Source organism: Osmia lignaria, chromosome 8 (genome assembly GCF_051020975.1).
Source record: "Osmia lignaria lignaria isolate PbOS001 chromosome 8, iyOsmLign1, whole genome shotgun sequence".
In the NCBI taxonomy this organism is placed as follows: domain Eukaryota; kingdom Metazoa; phylum Arthropoda; class Insecta; order Hymenoptera; family Megachilidae; genus Osmia; species Osmia lignaria.
Genome location: NC_135039.1, coordinates 14,008,285 through 14,028,716, shown reverse-complemented (window position 1 = coordinate 14,028,716; position 20,432 = coordinate 14,008,285). Strand labels below are relative to the sequence as shown.

Genomic DNA, 20,432 nt, shown 5'->3' with positions numbered 1-20,432 from the left:
TTGTGCCGTCTTCCGATAAGACAAAAATAGTTCAAGGTCATGGGGTGGGGGTGGGGGTTGTCATGGGGTGTCAAATTTCAGTTCAAGGTCAGGACGTATCATATTTCTGCTGACGGTGGCGCCTAATTTTAGTTCAAGGTCATGAGGTGGGGTGGAGGGGTGGGTTATGGGGTGGGTGCGGGTGGGGGGAGGTGTGGTTATAGGGTGGGGGTTGTCGAGGACGTATCATATTTCTGCTGACGGTGGTGTCAAATTTCAGTTCAAGGTTATGGGGTGTGGAGAGGGGAGGGGAGGTGTGGTTATAGGGGGGGGGTTGTCGAGGACGTATCATATTTCTGCTGACGGTGGTGTCAAATTTCAGTTCAAGGTCATGGGGTGGGGAGAGGGGGCGGGGAGGGGGGGGTATCATATTTCTGCTGATGGTGTCAAATTACTGCTGAGTCAGCAAAAAAAATGCTGACGCCAGTGATTTAGAATCCGCATAGAACAACTACTTCTTAACTTAGAATTTGATTCCACCGGGTCATCACAAAAGTTGGAGAAATAGTTTCTTCATAATCTTCAGGAACAAAGGAATTTATTCCATTAAGTTTTATAACAAAGATATACTCGTGCAACGTTACAATTATTCAGAAGCAATACCAAAGTAACACGCAAACGCACAAAGTTGCAGCCGTGGGATTCTGTGCCCATAGAAACGGAGCTCCTTTGTAACCCTCTTGCAAGGGAATTCTATTCACTCAGGGACGGAACAGCAATCATAAATATCGTGGGGGTATATCGATCGTCAACGTACAATAGCCACCAGAATATTTATCAATTCACAATCGTTGCACTGCACTGTGTTGCGCCGCACAATCGTTACACCACCGCGAGCTTTTAGAGCTGTTCCTCACGATTGTGTGGCTAATAACAATTAAACGTGGACGAAAGAGGTTAATCGTTACAGGGGTTTCGATTTGTAATACAAGCATTGGCGGATAAAAATCCTCTGTGTATGTGTGGGGAGCATCGATTCCCTGTGTCGTGTGGTTTTTGCTGTCTGATCAATGGGAACTCCGTGTTTTCTGTCGACCGAACCAATTGGTGGATTAAACGGTCTGATAATTGGTTGCTCCATTGATAATTCAATGTCGTTTTTAACGGTCTTTGGGACTTTGGAAGCTTTGAATTCTGGATTTTTACATTGGAATTTGAAGCCTTTAGGAATAATTCTAAACTTTGGAAAACCCTGAGAAGCTCTAGGTTTCTAGGTAATTTTGGACCTTAAAAATATCAAAATTTTGGAATTTGGAACCCAAAACATTGAACCTCTTAATCCCTAGAACTTTCAAAATCATTGAAGCTTTAAAAAAGCGGTCACCCATCTTAACGCGATCCCTGCTCATTGTTGCTTCACCCCACTGACCACGTAACGGGCGTGGTCTTACTTGCACCACACCGCCCACCCACTTTAATTTTTAAATATATGAATATTTAGAACAATAAAAATCTATCTGTATCTTTACGTCTGAATAGTAGCTTTTAAGCTTTAATTTTTTTATTAGCAGCGAAATTTCTTGAAAAGCATACACGATCTGTGTCTCCGTATATCGGGATTCATCCCCTACTGAACGAAATAACGGAGGTGGAAGTAGATCAGGAGGGTTGAATAGTCGGTAGAGCAGTGAATGGAGGGCTATAGAGCAGTGTGTTTCGACGGAAAATCTTGCGACTGGCATTTAAATCTGTGAAACAGGGTTAAGAGGGATGCGGTTAAGCAAACTGAATGCTCGTTATGAAACATTCTTTGTGTTTTTGTTCACCGGTAATAGCTGTCTGATTATTCAAACAAATGAGCCACTTTTCAAAATTAAGTTCTGGCACATTTCTTCTTTCAAAAGTGATGAAAATTTCGTTATCAATATAATTTTGTTTTCCATGTGTAATTATCTACTTAAATTTATTTTTATTTTATTCTGAAAGAATAAGAACGGAGTAAATCTTTTCGAGAGGAGGTTCAATTTCATGAAAATGAGATGAAAATCGAAGGGGCTGTTTTGTTGAACTTCCAGCCGGTTTCGTTGCAATTTAAATTGACGAAAAACCTTTCCCCGACAGTTTCGAAGTTGCACGGTACCCCCGACTCCAATTTTTTTTTTGTCGTCAAGTTTGTCGATTCGACGTTTAATTAATTCCTCCATCGACTAATCGCAGTAATGATGTTTGTGTCCTGTATAATCGTTCCTTCCAGCTGGAATTAATTACGTGTATTGTAACCAAATTAATTATGTCGTATAATGAGCAACAATTTACGGGATGAATAAATCATTGTTGATTTTGAAATAAAGAAGATCATCAATTTGCATGCGGAGTGTATTCCTCTGTGTTTCGTCAAATGAATATTCTGTCCGCTGTTGTAATGATAATATTAACATCCGTTTACATAAAACGATACACTGCTGAAACGTAATGACCACTTTCGTGTTACAAAGTTTCATTAACTTGACAAATCATTTTCTGTCATCTTTCGAATAAAAATTACACGTACGATCTAAATTTATTTATTTACTGATTTAATATTGTTTTAATACCGAGAATGTTAATAAGCTTTGCATAAAGAAATATCACATTCAGATGGTTTTTTCTGCATGCATATCGCATACCCGTTACCTATCACTTGCTCGGGTCCAAAAGGAAAGTCTTTTCTCTCTTATTTCGCGAATCTTCCAGGCTGATCTTCTCGCGCTTTAATATACCCGCGATTACGCGCCAGCTCGCGATTTTATGAGAAGCTTCGTGCAAGAGTTTCTTCTCTCGCCTTCCATCCTCGTGAGAAAGGAGCGAGGACAGGTATTCTTTTATATCCTGCAGCGGCAGCCATCGGCGAATTCATATGTTCCCGACGGATAGAGGAAAGAAAATGGCGGCGAGGAAATTGCACGCTATCGAAGAACACGTTTTTAATGATTTTGTAAAATCTTCAAATTGTTCAATTTACGTTAAATAGATAAATACTCTAATAAGTATATTCTGTCTAATTCTTTGAAAGAAAAGTTTCATTTGTGTTGCATTTAAAACAGACCTGTACATTTACATTTAAGACACGACCTTAGTTTTTCACGAACTTAATGAAACTTGATTACGACTCCATTAATGGAGCTGTTTTTCAGAACTAATTTCTCCGAACGAAGATACTGGAGGTAACTTCCGGTTGCTCGAGGAATTCTCATCATTAAGTCTTTCATCGCTAGGAAAAAACGAAGGAAACACGACTGCTGAGAAACCGGGAAGAGATTAGTCCTCGCCCTCGAGGAAATGTCTGACCACTAACCGACCTCTACTACTGAACGTTCCTTTTCTCACAAGTACCACTTTGATACTTCAAATTAATTTAATAAACAAATTCCTCAATGGAATAAAAGAACTCACCAATCGAGGGTAGCTTTGGCCACGTACTGGACCTGCATCTCTTTGTCAGGATTGAAGGGATGATGATAATGACGATCGTGAATGGGAACCACGGAATGACACACCAGACGTGTCTCCTTTCGATCAAGGATCGTCAAGTTGTAAGGCGATGCCTGCAGTCGCGACGTTATTGGATCCAGGGCCACCCATGACTTGTTTGCCACCACCCAGGATGGATAAGTGCAACGATTCGGTGAATTTTCTGAAACAGAAATGGTACCTATTAGATATACTAACGGTTCTGAAATGGCACAATGGCATTATACAGTATCGAGCATGGTCGGCTTCCCTAGGAAAAATGGGAGTGCCCCCCACCCCAAGACCCCCATCATTCCGTGGGAGAATGACGATGGAGGGAGAAGGCCTCGTCTACGCATGCCTGTGCCCCCCACCCCAAGACCCCCATCATTCCGTAGGAGAATGACGATGGAGGGAGAAGGCCTCGTCTACGCATGCCTGTGCCCCCCACCACATGCGTGTAAACGTTAACGCGGGAGACGTACGAAATTATTCGTCCTTTTCAATCATGTATTAATAAATATTATAATATTTAATAATTGAAAATTATATTATTATGTTTCTAAATTACTTTTAATAGAATTATAGGCAGAGTTAGAATTTAAAAAATTCCTGCTTTCCCTATATCGCAATTTTTCTGATAGAATATAAAAATTCACATAACTCCACACATGATTGTTAGAAATGTCTGTGATAAAACGAGGATGCATTGAATGGTACCATAAAAAACTATAAATTCGGTTCGATAACTTTTGATCCCTGACGGAAGTTAAATACGATTAGATGTCGAAGAAGGGAGTATTCGTGAGTCGAGGCTTTATTCCCCTCTCGTAATAATATAACTTCGTCGCGAAGGCGGTTATTCCAAGCTTCGCGAGTGCATAATGCAAGCAGAAACTCATTCCAGACTCTTCGAGTTCGCCAAGTCCCGTCAGCTGATAACCGAAGTACGCGTAAACTTGTCCCGTTTATTTTTTCTCCCCGACGGATATAAATTTAATCGTACGACTGTCGTTGCCATTTTCTATCCGTTACGACGAATCCTATGGATTACACGATATTTTTCTCTCTTTCCCTTCGAGTCTCGGCGTCTAATTAAGACAGTTCCACCGTGACGAAGGATCGAGTTACATTGAAATTCTTGTTCGAGGAATCGTTGGCGTGCTAAACGTATAACAGGCTTACGTTTATTCGCATTAAGGGAGCTTTCGAAGTTCTGCAGTTGTTTAAAGTTTCCCGGTTGTTTTAATGCGAACTGAAGATGATTAACGACATGCGTTTAAATAGTTAAAAGTTTTCTGGAGCTTTTTAGTTTTTCTCGGAATTCGAGTAAGAAATTGTTACTATGGAAATGATAAGAATTAGACTTTTGCCTTTAATGGAATATTGTAGAAATGAACAAGAATTAAAAACGTTTCCCTGTATTATTGCTTAACAATTCCCTGATTTCAATCAATAAATACAAATATATTTTGCCTAGCAATATAAAACAAATAATTACATGCAATCTGTAGTGATAGAGGAACAAAATTATAAATTGAAATGTTACAGACAGAAAATAATAAAAACGAAATCAGATTAAATTGTTGTTAAGTTGTAACGCGGACAGACATTCCCAGATCGTGTTGTCGGATCGAATTATCGACCGCCTTTTAGCCGACACGTTCAGCACACTGCATACTTCGACGCCTGTGCATTTTTAACGGTCCATTAATTCATGCACAATGATTGATGGCTGTGAGCAGTCGACCATCGACACGATAACTGTTTACAGGCGACGGGCATCGTGCACGTTCGTGTACGATTATTGCATTCCCTCCATTCTGCTGTCTAACACGTTGCTTTTTTTTCTAATAAACGATGTTCGAAATTCAAATTGTTGTATTTAAATTTTTTCTTATGTTTTTAAGACTCAATTTACATTCCCGGAAATCAACGAGTGATATTGTTTCTTAGACGGATCAGAATCAGATCGGAATGTTGAAGGAGACATCAGCGTGAGTAATGTTCCCTTCACTCTACCGAGTCACGAAAAAGCCTGGATAGGGATTCCAGAGCTAATCTGCCTTCTGGAAAGTTTAAATGGAAACGCAAGCTAACGCCAGGAAACGAGGTTAACGAAACACTCGAGTCCAATGGTGCGATAGTGGCGTTGGAAAAATCCTTAAGCTGCTTAAACAATGGCCATGTGCACTTAAAATTTTCTGAGTTTTTAATTCCTTTACCTGGGTCCTAGCCCCTAAAATCCTTAACATTAGGTGTAGAAAGCATCCGAAGATTGCTATTAATGTTGCACCACTTGCGATCACAATCATCATTCTGATGAACGCCAAGGGTTTATTGATCCGAAACTGAGAAAACATCACGAATGTCTGGCTAACATGTCGCTGGAAATAAATCTCCTAGTGTGCTTGCAACAGCATTGCGCAATCAGTCATGTATTCCGGATATCCAACTGAATGCGGTTTACCACAAAGCCAGCAACAAGATCATCTCCATCTGATACCAGCGGTCTATTCGTATCTACGCTTGCAGGTCTATAGGATTCTAGGTATGAGACAAATGCATTTGAACGAAATCGCCAACAGTGGAACGAAATGGACATTTGATAGTGATGATCAATTAAGCAGCTAATTGATGACATGGAGAAACAATGGACTGATACAGTCTAGCTGTATGATGCACATGAGTTCACAGTAAGGGTGTAATTACTGCTGCCTCTGATCCGTGGATCCTTGATTATGATCACTTGTACCTGGGATCTGGATTCTGGATCCTAAACAAGGTCTAAATCAAACCTTCCAAATGGTAAGGGGTACTGATTCTGAACTTTGGATTTCATAATTTGGGTCTCGCACTTTGGGCCTTGGGCCTTGGGCCTGCGAGTACCGCAGACTCTGGACTCTGCATCCTGGACTCTGATCCCCAGACCCCCGGATTCTGAACTCCAGACCCTGGAACTTTGGACCCTGGATCCTGGACCCTATATCCTGGGCCTTGGTACACTGGACACTTGGGTCCTTGGTACCCTGGACCCTATATCCTAGGCCTTGGCACCCTGGACACTTGGGTCCTTGGTACCCTGGACCCTATATCCTAGGCCTTGGCACCCTGGACACTTGGGTCCTTGGTACCCTGGACCCTATATCCTAGGCCTTGGCACCCTGGACACTTGGGTCCTTGGTACCCTGGACCCTATATCCTAGGACTTGGCACCCTGGACACTTGGGTCCTTGGTACCCTGGACCCTATATCCTAGGCCTTGGCACCCTGGACACTTGGGTCCTTGGTACCCTGGACCCCCTTATCTTGGCTCCCTGAACCCCAGACCCAGGCACCCTGAATCCTTTTACATAGAATCCACAGAATCCTTCTACACAGATGCAGCTGTTAACGTTCCACCAAGAAGCCAGCTAAAATTCCATGATAGGCTGATCGGAAGGGTGGTCAAAGAAATTTACGGGGAGTTTCGACGAAATCAATTCCAAGAATGCCTGGTGTGGCTCACAGAGGCCTGGTCATCACCTCAATTTGGTTAACCGTGGCTGCAGCGCCAGAATCATCGCAATCTGATAAGGTTATATGCAGGTATGCGATACCATGGAATATTCCAAGTACCCGACGTCGGTCTCGATAGCATGCGCTGCAAGAATTCGATCTGCTGGTCCATGGACACCGTCATAGTTTACATGCTCTCGTTCTTCGAGCCTGTCCCTATCACCTCTCGCGGTTTTCATCGTCCCGGTCAACTATACAGCGTGATTCCGAGCAATTTAACACCTTGTGCAACTAACAATGAAATTACACAAAAGTATAAACAAACTGGCGGTATCGTCCGTTCTATAGCAACAATCATTTTCACGTTCTTCCTATGATCGTTGGAAAAGTTTTGACGAGCGTGTTAAGATTGAGAAATAAAATCTTTTAGTACACTTCATGAAATATCGTTCGAGATTTTATATTTCAGACTGTTTGCCTCGAACGGTTGAAGAAAATACGACAGTCGGAAGAATAAAGATTCAAAAAGTACTCACTCTGTTTCATTTTAAAGGTCTTGGCAGCCTCCTTGACGCTGATCAATCCTGTGCAAGAGGCGTCAGCGCTCTGCGCCAAATTCCACGAGTTGTTCGAAGTTTGTTCGTAAATAAAGCATCTGTAGCTGTCCTCGTCGTTGGTCTTTCGCGCGCTGTGCAGCCGTGCTACTAAATTGTGCGTGCTGCCCTCTTTCCACGTGGCAAGACATTCTAGCTCCACATCTCAAATAAGGAACAGTTAGTTCAAGTTAGTTTTACAATGTAACAATTAATATCATAATAAAAATAAACGAATCAACAAATCTCCCTGTCGGTATCATCGGCGTCTAATTACAGGCAGGTTCATTACGATTCCAATTACGGTCGAAGGGTAAATCGTCCGACCGAGCCTTGCGGAAAATTATGGACGGAAATATTCTAACCGTTAATAAACCGTGGCTCGTCGGTTAGAATGAATTACACGCGGATTTTCGTTCCGGCCACGCTTGTCCACCGTAACGATATCGGTGTAGTAATTACGGAAAATCGTTTCGACAAGCCATAACAACGAGCGGAGGGATCGATAACATCGTTAATCATTCATCGAATCACCGGAAGCTTTATTGACCGTCGCAGATTCTTCGCGTTGGGTTAATTAACGACGATACCCAATGACTAAACGATATTTCCAACAATCATTTGGTTGTAATACACGAAGTCATAAAGTACCCACCAACGCTTTCAGAAGACAGAACGTTGGCGCAGGCCTGATAACGAAGAAGCAATCGCGATTCTTGGGTGCAGGTTTCAGCAGTGGACAGTGGTGAATTACATTCCCCCTCGCCGTGGCTGTAGGTGAATTCCAAGGGTCCCTTGAAGGGACAGGGCATCGGGGCTGCGCCCGTGCGAAACAGTGAAATAAGAATCGCGTCGCTGGTCAGCTCGCTGCACATCGAGGGCAGACTCGGCTTTGGCGACTCGATCGTGCAATAAGCTGAAAGAAAAATTCCAATACAGATTAGATCAATTAAATTTGACAGAAATTAATATCAAAATAAGGTACTCACTCTCTTTATATTGAAGAACATTTGGATGCTTCATGTGCATCACGATGCATCGATAGCACTTGACCTCTCTGAAGCAAAAAAGGAAACATTGTTATTAAAATTAAATTACATTAATGACAGTTTTCGAAGGAATCCAAATCAAGTGTTTTCAAAGGTATCCACGAACAACCTTCTTCATCCCCCAATTATTAAGCCAGTAGCCTAAGTATCGCTATCATCCAGGATGATCCCCAACCGAGAAGTATGCCTCGTTGACGGGCAGAAACAAAGGTAAACTTCGTCTTCAGGCACCAAGAAGGGTGTAACCAAGACTGAGACATCCAATGAGGGTGAGGAGAGTGGTAAGGAAGAGGAGGCGACCATGGGAAAAGGTAGAAATTGCAGAGCCGAGCTAAGTAAGCAAGGTGCCAACTAGTAGGGACACAAGACAAGCTCCAAAAGTTTTAAGTAGCTACGCGATACTACAATACTTGGACGCAACTCCGCCCCACGTTGTTCCCCTCTCCTTTTCACCATCCAATGCTAGTGTCGCTATTGCGTCTCTCAATTACTCTTATCAATCTATCTATGTTTTCATGAATTGTAAAATTAAAAATAAAGTTTCTTCCTTTGTACGAATTGAAATTTACTGGAAAAATTTCTCTTTCTTCTCATTATCGACAGTAACTCATCATTTGAATACGCTGAAACGCTTTCAAAGCGCAAGATCGATGCCAGAAAAGTACAAAAGCGGACTCGAAAGACAAATATATCGGTGAAATATATGTGGGGGGCCGAGGCATCAACGAATTGAGACGTTACAGAACGCAAATGCTACGTATCCGTGTATGTTTCGAACGGTTCATGGTTCATAAAAGAAACACAGAGAGATGTATTTGCTAGTCTGTGACATTTATAAATCGCTCGTTTCCAACAACGTCTCCAGCGGGTTTATCGTACGGCTCTTCCGGTTTCGAGATACCCGCCACCCTTGATGCTTTTCGTGGAAGACGTGCATCGTTCCTGGCTCTCAGAGATACGGCAATAAAACGTTATTTTAATGGAGGATAGAACGTTGTATCGAGAGAACTATGGAACACCATCCTCAGAATCTTTTCAGATTCTCATCGCGCATGCGAAACGAAGGTAGTTTTATTTTATAGGTTAGAATCCCAGTTTATAGGTTAGAATCAATCAGAAACTGATTCGAAGCTCGAGGAAACGATTCTTAATATTTCTTCGCAATTCATTCTGGATGAATATTATTACAATTTCACAAGCTGCGTTAAAAGTCAAAACGACAATCGTTTTACGACGTTCTTCGTGCTCTTCTGGCGCCAGTTAATTAGCCGTAATTGGCTGGAAGGAATTAACGATTCCGACGGAAGGTTACGGGGAAATATCGATAATTGCCTATGATGCAGCTGCACAGATGATTGGACGATGGCACCTGACCAGCTACAACCAGGTCGACCGTGTAAAGTGTAGATACACTGAATTTTCTGTCGGACGTTTATACAATTATTTTCCTCCCAGATTATTCCTCCTTCAAAATCCTGTTAAATATTTATCAGTTTCTTTATAATAGGACATCCAGTATACAACGATCGATCTTCTTCAACAAGAAATCATTAAACCCGATAGAAATTCAATTGTACACAATTCTAAAGTGGGTACCAATGTCCGAGTTATAGGAAAGTTCAATTTTATAGTATGGAATATTGTTTGCAACGGGTATCTCGTAGATATAGATCGTACTTCCGGATTATTGCCGGGACGCTGCGAAGGAGCGTTGCTTTATCGTTTCTCGATGATCCTGAGAGCATCACGGCGATATCCTTTGAGCTTCACCCTTGTCGTCTCGAGACGATCCTGTATCGTTCAGAGCCGACCTTTACGAGCTCTGAGATGCTTTTCCAACGATAATTGCCATCGCCTGCTCTTTATTTGTTTATTTGCCGCGATTGAAAAATGCGAATCTAACGACGTTAGGATGCGAATAGGTTGTAAAATAAAATGGAAATGATAGTTTTATAATAGGTAATATTTAGCAAACAAAACGGGAGGATGGAATAGGATAAACAATCGTCGATAAATTAAAGAACCGCCAACGCAGCCGGGTCAACGAACGTTTTTCGATGCAATCGCATAAATAAATCACGAGGATCGCGCTGAGACAGCTCATTCTCTGTCCTCGCGTTGCAACCTACGAGTAATGACAACACCGTTATCGACAGATTGATAACTGCGAGCAAGGGAAGCTACACTGCAAAAATTTCCCGATGAAAAATGTCCTACAACTCTTTTTCCCGAACAATTCGTACCGTAGAACGTTTGTTTCATTTTTTTATTTCGTCATTTTATAGCTCATTTTGTCACTTCATTTTACTGCTATTTATGATTCTTTAGAATTTCATAGTACTTGCAAGCAAAACAATTTTATTCAAAATGTAACTCCAGTCTGGAGTGAAAAATTAAATTATAATTATTAATAATATACTTTAAAAAGAATGTAGGACGATGATTTTCATAAATAATCGACTCTCTAATTAAGTCGAATAATAATGTATTGAATAAATCTCTGTCAGCATGTATGAAACTTTCAAAAAATGATTCATTTCATCTGCAACGCGACAGGACAGTGGCTGCAACAGTTTTAAAACAAATGGCATTTGTGAACGTCCGTTCAGGAGATGGAAAAAAAAAAAAACTATTGCAATGCTGCACATACTGCATGCTTTAAATTTTTCTTCGTACGGCTGGGATTACACGAGCTCGTCTGTTAAATTAATCAGCATAAAAGATGCACGGGATGAAAATTGTTCCATGAATCAACATTTCGAGGATGATTTAAGTCAAGCGCCACGTTGTGTCCTGGGCGTGCTTGTATTCATAATTTATGAAATAAAAATTCAATTTTCTACCTACAACATAGAATTGTTCATTTTTGTTATTCTATTGTTAGGGAAAATTCAAAAGATGTACGCTTCGAATGGCGGAGGCTGGGTCAATCGTGACCCAAACATAAAAATTGTATACATATAATTTTTAAAGGAACAGTGTAAAATTTAGAAGATTAGAATAATATGAAATACAAAATAAAATTAAAATTATGGCTCTCTTCATGGTCCGCCATCCGAGAATTAAAAATTAGTGTTTACATTGCAGTCCGTAAAAATGTAGGTAATTTTATTAATTTATTACTCCCATTATAAATATGGCAACTATTATGAAATATAAAAATGATCCCAAACATGGCAACAAATTATTAATATAAATAGCACTTACAGTAACAATTTATATTGAAAATAATTGCAGCAGGAAAAATATGGAGATCGTGAATTTAGTTGCCATCCTGGGTGCAGGTATATCAAATCGAGTAGACGTATTTACTTCGCCATTAAGAGAAATCGGTCGCGTCAAGTCAAGTATTCGCATTTTAACGAGATTCTTCGCTAAAGTCGCCTCTCGTCACGGTCGTTCAATAATTCCGATGCCTCGTCGAAGCACGTGGGTTAATAACGTCTCACCATAGAACTATGGGTGGGATGGGGGATGAAAAGAGAAGTAGAACTCCTCCCTTACATCCCATGCCTCCACTCTAACCTTCTATACCATGGTAATTGTTAAATTGTTAAGAGAATTAAATACCTCCCTAATTGACTACCCTTTAAATCATACCATTGTCTTTTTTCTTAAATTAAATATTTACAAAAACACAGATGAATTTATATTAATATTCCTTGTTTATAAATTCGAATAAAAAAGTGTGAAGAATTAAAAGCTAATCTTCCAGGGTTGGTGCCATTCTACGTTACAACTAAAAAAGGGCCATTGTAGATCGTAAACTCCCCTTTTATCAGCACCCCATTCTCGTGAACACCTTTTTACGTGACCAGAGCCATCGCACAGGGATCAGAAACATCGAAATCGCCGGCTAAAACACGTTGGCTCGCGATCGTGCACGATAATTTGTCGCGTCGCGACGCCCTCGTGGGCGTCGTTAGCAGGGACCACGGGTGCGTATTTACGCAGCCTAGGAATCAATAAACCATGTCCGAGAACGAGACGCCCGGGGTCTACCATTCGACCAAGGGTGGCTGAGCGGACGCAAGGGGTCAAACTCACCCTCTTACACGCCATTCGGCTATTAGACAATACAAACAGGGCTATGATGGTGTCTGCTTGACAACTTGTCGAGCAAGTTCCTTTTTTTCTTCCCTTTCTTCCAGGTTCTGGCTAGACGTTTATCAACGCGTCAGCATCGTGGGAAGAAGTTCCACGGGGCTGGCTCGATTTGGCTCATCGAATATTTATGGGATTTTGAGAATGTGGTCGAGGATGTTTGGACACGTAATGCGGAAAGTGATTAGGGGATCGAATTTTGCTGATGGCTGATGTATACGAGGAGTTTGATGTTAGGGGTGAAAGAACTAAATATTCTATGGTTTTGATGGGTATTATACGGGGTGATTCGATAACTATTATTGCCATTAAAAGCAGTAGAGCAGATAATAAACATTAAACATTATTGGAAACAAAAGTTTTTATAAAAATTTACTGACAGTGCAAACGTATGGAAAAATGGGTAGAATTGAAATGAAATGAAATGAAGCAATTTCCATTTGTTCATATTTTAAACGTAAATTTAAATTTATATGACTGAAATTCAAACAAGACATTGAATATCATATGTGGAGTATAAAATATACATTTTCGTTGACGTTTATTTGTTGAAAATGTCCTTTATGCATATTGGTATTGTTATGAATAATTATTTCGTTATATTATTTCGAAGAGATACAATATCAAAATACAGATAAATGTAACAATCTGTTACGTATTATTCAATTTTAGTTAATATTAATTGATTAATTATGGTATACCTTGTTTATTATATCCGTAGTTAACAATCGCAATAAATTTTCAACGGTTGATTAGCTGCATCCGCCACACGAAAGTATCAATAGAATACAAATTCAATCAGTTAAAATTATTGCACGTAAGAAATAAAAAAAAAAAAAATTGTTTAATTTAGGGACACCAAGTATATAAGGTTTGGGAACTTCAATGGCAAATATCTCGACGATGATGGCTCCTTTCGAAAATTTTGATTCTTTCAAATTTTCTCGCCGCTCTTTCCCAAATCCATTGTTGTCGACAAATCCATCATCGAGCGAGGCATTCCCGCGCAACGCGGAGTTATCGTTCAAGTCGGATTACGAGCGTCGGGCGAAGCTTACGCATTGCGCCACGCACGCTCTTCGACGCGGAACTAAAGCCGACCAGCTTAAACTTAGGTGGCAACCAATCACGGTCGGTGAGTCGCCACAAAGCCCGAGGCTTTGTGCTCGAATTAAATTTTAAGCGAGATCGCAAAGCCAGCCGGCGCAGCCGGGAACGCGAGAGATTCGCGCGATGATGGCGCTTGATCCGCGACAGGCCAATGAATACGGAATGCGGGTGACTGAAAAAAGATAAATCCGTCGATGTTGTACGGGGTGTCCTATCTCGCCTGGCACGAGTTAAAAAGTGATAACGTAAAAATTTTCCTTTCTAAATATCATATGACGCACCGGGTGCGTCGAGGAATTTCAATTTTCAAATCTAAAACTTCGAACTTTGAATTTATTTCAACTTCTCTGGCCCGGATCCCCAAGCAAATCTGCCTTCAGCAAGGAAGGTAATCGCGATGAAAGCAGAGCTGGCGAAAAATAAGGGACCAGGTTAGAGATACGAGTGTAAAGGAACCGAGAGCCAGAGGAATATCGAGTGCCAGTGCTCGCATTATCGGAGAAACTCGCGGGGAAGAAATAATCCGGTAACAAAATCGTGAATCTCTGACTTCCACGACGACTCCATCGTGGCCGTTTCCGAAGCGAGCGAGGAGGCAGAAACTTTTGCACGGTAGTTTACGATGTTATCGGAAGTTTCAGGATCGACTACGAGTTCAGGGAACAGAATGCGAACCACGTCGATCAACGACCAACGTGCGAACCAGACATTTCGGATCACGAAACGTTATGTAGTTTCGAGGATCAGAAACGGATCACATGTTTACACAACTCGGGTTATTAGCTTACATACTACTCCAACATTTTATAGGAATACTGAATATTTTTAGCTGTACATGTTCTTCTTTGATCTCGATCTAAGATTTGTGTACTATTAAGTTGTCTTAAGTTAAATACTTTTTAGTGATAATAAGTTTCATTACATTGAGTTATCTAGAGTAAAATACTTTTTAGCGATAATAAGTTTCATTGCATTGAGTTGTCTTAAGTTAAATACTTTTTAGCGAAAATAAGTTTCATTACAATTAATTTATCTTGAGTTAAATACTTTTTAGTGATAATAAGTTTCATTATATTGAGTTATCTAGAGTAAAATACTTTTTAGTGATAATAAGTTTCATTGCATTGAGTTGTCTTAAGTTAAATACTTTTTAGCGATAATAAGTTTCATTACATTGATTTATCTTGAGTTAAATACTTTTTAGTGATGATAAGTTTCATTACATTGAGTTATCTAGAGTAAAATACTTTTTAGTGATAATAAGTTTCATTGCATTAAGTTATCTTAAGTTAAATACTTTTTAGTGATAATAAGTTTTGCATTGAGTTATCTTGAGTTAAATACTTTTTAGTGATAATAAGTTTCATTACACTAAGTTATCTTAAGTTAAATACTTTTTCACTAATATTAAGTTACCTTGAGTCAATTATTCTTTCAGTAGCTTCGAGTTATATGATACTACATATCACTATTGCACTCACAATGAGATTTTCAATTTATCAGTAAGATTACTTAAATCATCGTTTGAATGAAACTTTAACGAGCTTATAGCTTGTAAACCACTAGTGGGTGTATGTAGTTTGCAGCATTGTAGAAAAGGGGATTGTTGTAGCTCATGCTAGCGAGATCTCGCACGTTCGATACATAATTCGTCGGGTTTCCTGCTTCGAGCAGCATTCCGGCTGGCCGGGCTCTATCTCGATATTGTATCGATACTATTTATGCATTACCTTTCCTACCTCTCGATTTACAGTAAACCGGAATATTTTACTAGAGAATAGCGAGGATACGGCGATATTCCCTAGAAATTCACGGACCAAAGGTACTTGGTGAATGAAAATTAAACACGTGCGAATGCGAGGGAAGATAATTATTTTCTGAATAATCGTTGAAAATAGGAAAATCGTGGATATTGAAAAGTTTCATCAAATATTCATGAAAAATTCTATCTTTCATATTCCTCTTCTAGTATATTAAATTGCATTATTTACAAATGTTGTAGATTATATTTAAAAATCAATTTTTGATGATACTTTCAAAAATTCTTCTTTTCCTAAATCGTTTAATTTCACATTTTTCTTATTAAAAAATGTATAATGCAGCAAACTTTTGTTCTAATTTCAATCTTTAATAAAAGATTTAGAACTATTCATAGCTAGTGTCCCACATTCTTAAAATCACTTTGCAAATACTAAAAGATTCATCGACAAAAACATGGTAAGATCAGACAAAAAATGTCAAAAGTTATTTACATCTCACATTAAATCCTGATTTGGGTCAGCTTGACCCAAGATACTCGAGAAAACTCTCCTTTCCATTTTTAGTCGTCTATGATACACGTCAGAGATATCAACACTCCTCCGACCCCATTAAATATGAACAAAATCGATTCATTCAACTTTGAGAGAATCTTTTTTAATCAACTGTTAATTTCAATCAATCATTCATGCCATGTTTGAAATTTTCAACCAAAGATCATATTATTTTGGAATCCGATCGTATAATAATTCATTCGATTGAACTGAATAAAAAAAGGAGAAATTTAAATAGAGAAAATATTCAAGCGTCTACTAAACGTCAAAAATGATGAATATCCCTTTAATTATTGAACACGTGTACTGTTTTAAATCAATTTTTATACTGTCGAGTGAATTAAACCTCTTGAAACCAACAATAAAGGTTCGTGACGCGTTTAATATCCAGCTGCAATAATTTGCATGGCCGCGTGCACAGCACCGATCGAACTTTCTGTGAAATGCAATGGTGAAAATCGTAGCGCGATTATATCCTCCCGGGGAAATTGTTGCTGAAATGATTTAGAGTAAAGTGCAATGGACCGAGCACGAACTGTTCCCGGTGATTATTCAATTCTTGAAATTCCTTCGCTGAACCCTCGACGACGTTTTAAGAATAATCGAGATTCGCAAGTTCAGAATCCTTGAAAACTACGTTAACTTTTATCGAAATGAATTTTAGGTTTGCTAAAGTGACTCACAATTATTAATTTAGTGTAATGAGTATTGATTACTGAATATTAAGTGCTGAGTACTGTGTCTAATACTAAGTATTGAATACCGAATGACTCACAAATATTAATAATTTAGTACAGTAAATTCTGCGGACTGAGTATTGATATTCTATATCAAAATTTATACCATCTATCTCAAAAGTTCTTCATCTGGTTCAACCAATTTCTGCTCTTTCACTCTTCGCAGATTGCGTTTCAAAAATTCCCATCTTGTCATCGGTCAAATAAAAATCTGTCGCTGAGAAGCGGACTTCCGGCTGGTGATTTTATTTCATGATCGAAAGAGCAGAGGGGCGAAAGGGAAGGGAAAACGTTCGGATACGCGCGCGGAGAATTCGGAAACTCGACGCTTCGGCCGCAGACGGCGCTGTAACGTCGAAAAGCTATCGTGTTACAAAGGGCCGCTTGTACACAAAATCGAAATAATTCGGATTGTTTCGAACAAACACGAGATACATTTGGAATCGAGCACGAATTTTTCTGTCTGTTTTTCAACGGGAAAAATGATCGTGCCGCATACCTTTGCGACTTTTTTGTCAGTTGAATACGTAACGAACGTTTCGGTAAAATTTCGCAAGGACAATTTAAAGTTTTCCATTTCAGGCTGATTCATACATGTGTGAATACTATGGCATTGAGGTATTTCATTATTGACAGCTGTCAGCGTACGGAATTTTATTTAAAATTATGTCGATCTATCTGTTTCAAGGATTTATTACACACGCTCTCTTTAAATAAATAAATAATAAACAATAACTTCCATCAAAATCAACAGGTACTATTAAAAGAAAAAAGAAGAAGAATTTATCGAAGTTCATCAAAACGTAACAAATGTAACATTGTTCGATTCAATTATTCAAATTGAATGATGTTTGTTTTGCAGATAACAATAAGTCCAGTTTCAATAAACAAATATTTAACAAGGATTCCACAATTGGAAAAAGTCAGGCATGCAAATGCAGAAAGTTTCGAATTTGAATTCTACGCTATTCAATTTGTTAGCAGTTTAAAAAACACACTGAAAAGCATCGACGATCCCTCTGGTCGGCTTACGGGCAGACGTCAATAGTACAAAGAGGGGAAAACCAACGGATTTCGGCGGGAAAATATCATAGGAAAAAAATCGCGGTTTCACTCGGAAAAAAACGTTTAATCTTTAACGTGAAATCCTTTTCGGTTGGACAATTAGTTTTCCCTCGACTCGATATTTAATCCCGTTTTCCACCTGATATGATAAGCATTATCGAACAATTGTTTTTCCCTTTTCATTTTTTCACTTCTCTATTTCGTTCACTTTGCAAATACTACAGAAAGTTTAAATCCTCCTGTATAGTGCAAAAACAGTTAAATCATCACTTCTGACATCTCGGGCATTGAATTTTACACAACTATACACGTTATAGATTAATAATTAGCCTCAATACTTGCTTGAATGCGCAATAAAAAAAAAGGACGTTATGAGAAGCTTATTAAAACATAGCAAAGTTTGACGCAATATAATATGATTATCCATAACGGTAGAGCATTACCATTTATATCATTAGAAGCGGAAAAGCTTCCTCTTTAAAATGCGCTTTATTGTGTGCTAATACGCCCTTTAGTTTCCGAGATATGATCGTTTAAAGCAAAGGGTAATTTTTAATATTTCGCTATACCCATCTCACTCGCACGCGGTGAGTCAGCGATAAGCGCTGAGTCATTAGCGTGTTACTCAGCGAGTCACGCTACTTCCGTGTTAACTCGCTACTCACTATACTCGCGCTAACTTCGGTAAAACTTTGAAGCCTCGTATCTTGAGAACCAATTGAGCTATCGAGTTGAAAAAAAATGCGTTATTCAGAGCGTAATCTCCTTTATCTTCTGAGTGTAGTAACGACTCAAATTTCTTCATTTTTTTACTGATATATTTTACTTTCCATATCAGTACCACGTTAATACATATCAATGAGTGTTATTTAAAGGTGAATAAGTGATAAATGGAGAAAATATAGAAACAGGGAAGTGAGATTTTGTGCTATTGAATCAACTTTCTAAATTTCCAATAATAAATTTAGTAAACAAAGAACAGCACATACTCTTGATATGTTTTAAACAAAACCTGCTGGTTGAATGAAAATATTTGTTATAAATGTTTCTTATCTAATATGACCACTAGTTAAGGTGTCCCTTTGCAAATTTGAAAACGCCTCGTTTCACGACGTTGTTATCCTGTTACAAACTTCCAGAGAAAAAAGAAGAATCTATTAACGAGGTCGAGGGGCCCCGATGGGATCCCAATTAAAAACCTCCCCCCTTCCACCACCTTCGACGGACTAATTTTGCCCCGAGTTTTATTATATCCTCTCGGCGCAACTCGTTACAAGCCTTATATAGCTAACCAGTCGAAATTGCAGAAAAGTTTCATGAAGTAGAAGAGAACGACGACCCAACAGATTAATTATTACATATTATGAATGAATAATAATTTCTTTAAAATAAACACGTCTCTACGAGCTTCAAAGTTTGAAGAACTCGGAAATCGAATTACAATAATTATATCAAATTAATCAATCAGTGATTAATGAATTTTGAATGCAATCAAAGGCAATCTTGGCACTTAACTGACCTGATTATCGATCTATTATTTAGTTTAATCGGTCGGTGACTTAAGCATGGACATACAACTGTAGGTAGAGAACAGACTATCGGGGATATCTCCCAACGGACCTGTACACGATTCAAGACGCCACGTGAACCACCCCTCCGTGAGCATTTGAAGGGTTGCGGAGCGTTTGAAAGGGCAGGGACAGGCCCTCCTTCGGGAACAACGTCGCCTAAATGCAGCATTCCCAGAATTCCTCGAGATTCGTAATCATTTAGAACATGGTGGTATCAACGAGAACACTCTGCTTGCTTATTGCGCGGTTTACAATGAAACTATTAGATTAGCAATTAAATTCGAAACCTCTACGTTCTTTGTCCTACAACATCATTTATTAAAACTGTTTATGTATCAGTAAATCCCACATATTATAGAATTGCAATATTAAATCTTTAGCACCTGAAAATACAATCTACCTATCAGCTTTAGATTAAGTAAATTTTAAATACTTGATGAGTTGTTAAGTTGAAATTGACTGAAAATTACACACAGAAGACCTAAAATAACGTCGCAATATAAAAGTCTCCTACCTGAACCCAATTTTTCTGCGAAATTTCATCTGAAAACAGACGTTCACGTAGTTACCGCACGGCAGCTAAGCAACATACGGAAAGGCTGAATTTTTTCGACGCCTTCAGGCGATTGATTTAGCCGGATCCAGCGTGCCGCGTCTTTGCTCTTCGTTATTTGTCTGTTTCAGCTGCGCTCAAGGCTGTATCTCGATCAGCTTCGATGATATCGTCGCCCCGGGGGTTTCGGCACAACACGCACGATGGGAATTCGTTGTGCATCCTGGCGCATCCCCTTTCCAGTCGATTGTTTAATTAGCTGGTCCCCGACCGTGGAATCTTTTGTAAAGCTCTTGCCTCCGGCTACGCGTTGATTGAAGATATTTTCGGCTATCTGGTGAATTAATTGAAATCGTGGCTACTGGGAACGAA

At 39.3% G+C, this 20,432-nt stretch overlaps 1 protein-coding gene across 12 annotated transcripts in view; it reads right to left on the bottom strand.

Annotated features, from left to right (window-relative positions):
• The window catches only part of LOC117606700 (uncharacterized), a 259,654-nt gene that overhangs the window by 35,226 nt on the left and 203,996 nt on the right, over nucleotides 1-20,432 (bottom strand). For all 12 annotated transcript variants that reach the window (XR_013062566.1, XM_034329491.2, XM_034329497.2 and 9 more), the window contains 4 exons: nucleotides 8,549-8,616; nucleotides 8,215-8,475; nucleotides 7,503-7,724; nucleotides 3,412-3,652 (listed from right to left, as the gene is read on the bottom strand). Coding sequence is in view for 11 of the 12 variants with exons in the window: in XM_034329491.2 (XP_034185382.1) it covers nucleotides 3,412-3,652; nucleotides 7,503-7,724; nucleotides 8,215-8,475; nucleotides 8,549-8,616 (792 nt within the window). In the remaining variant the exon portion in view is untranslated. The remainder of the gene's footprint in view (nucleotides 1-3,411; nucleotides 3,653-7,502; nucleotides 7,725-8,214; nucleotides 8,476-8,548; nucleotides 8,617-20,432) is intronic.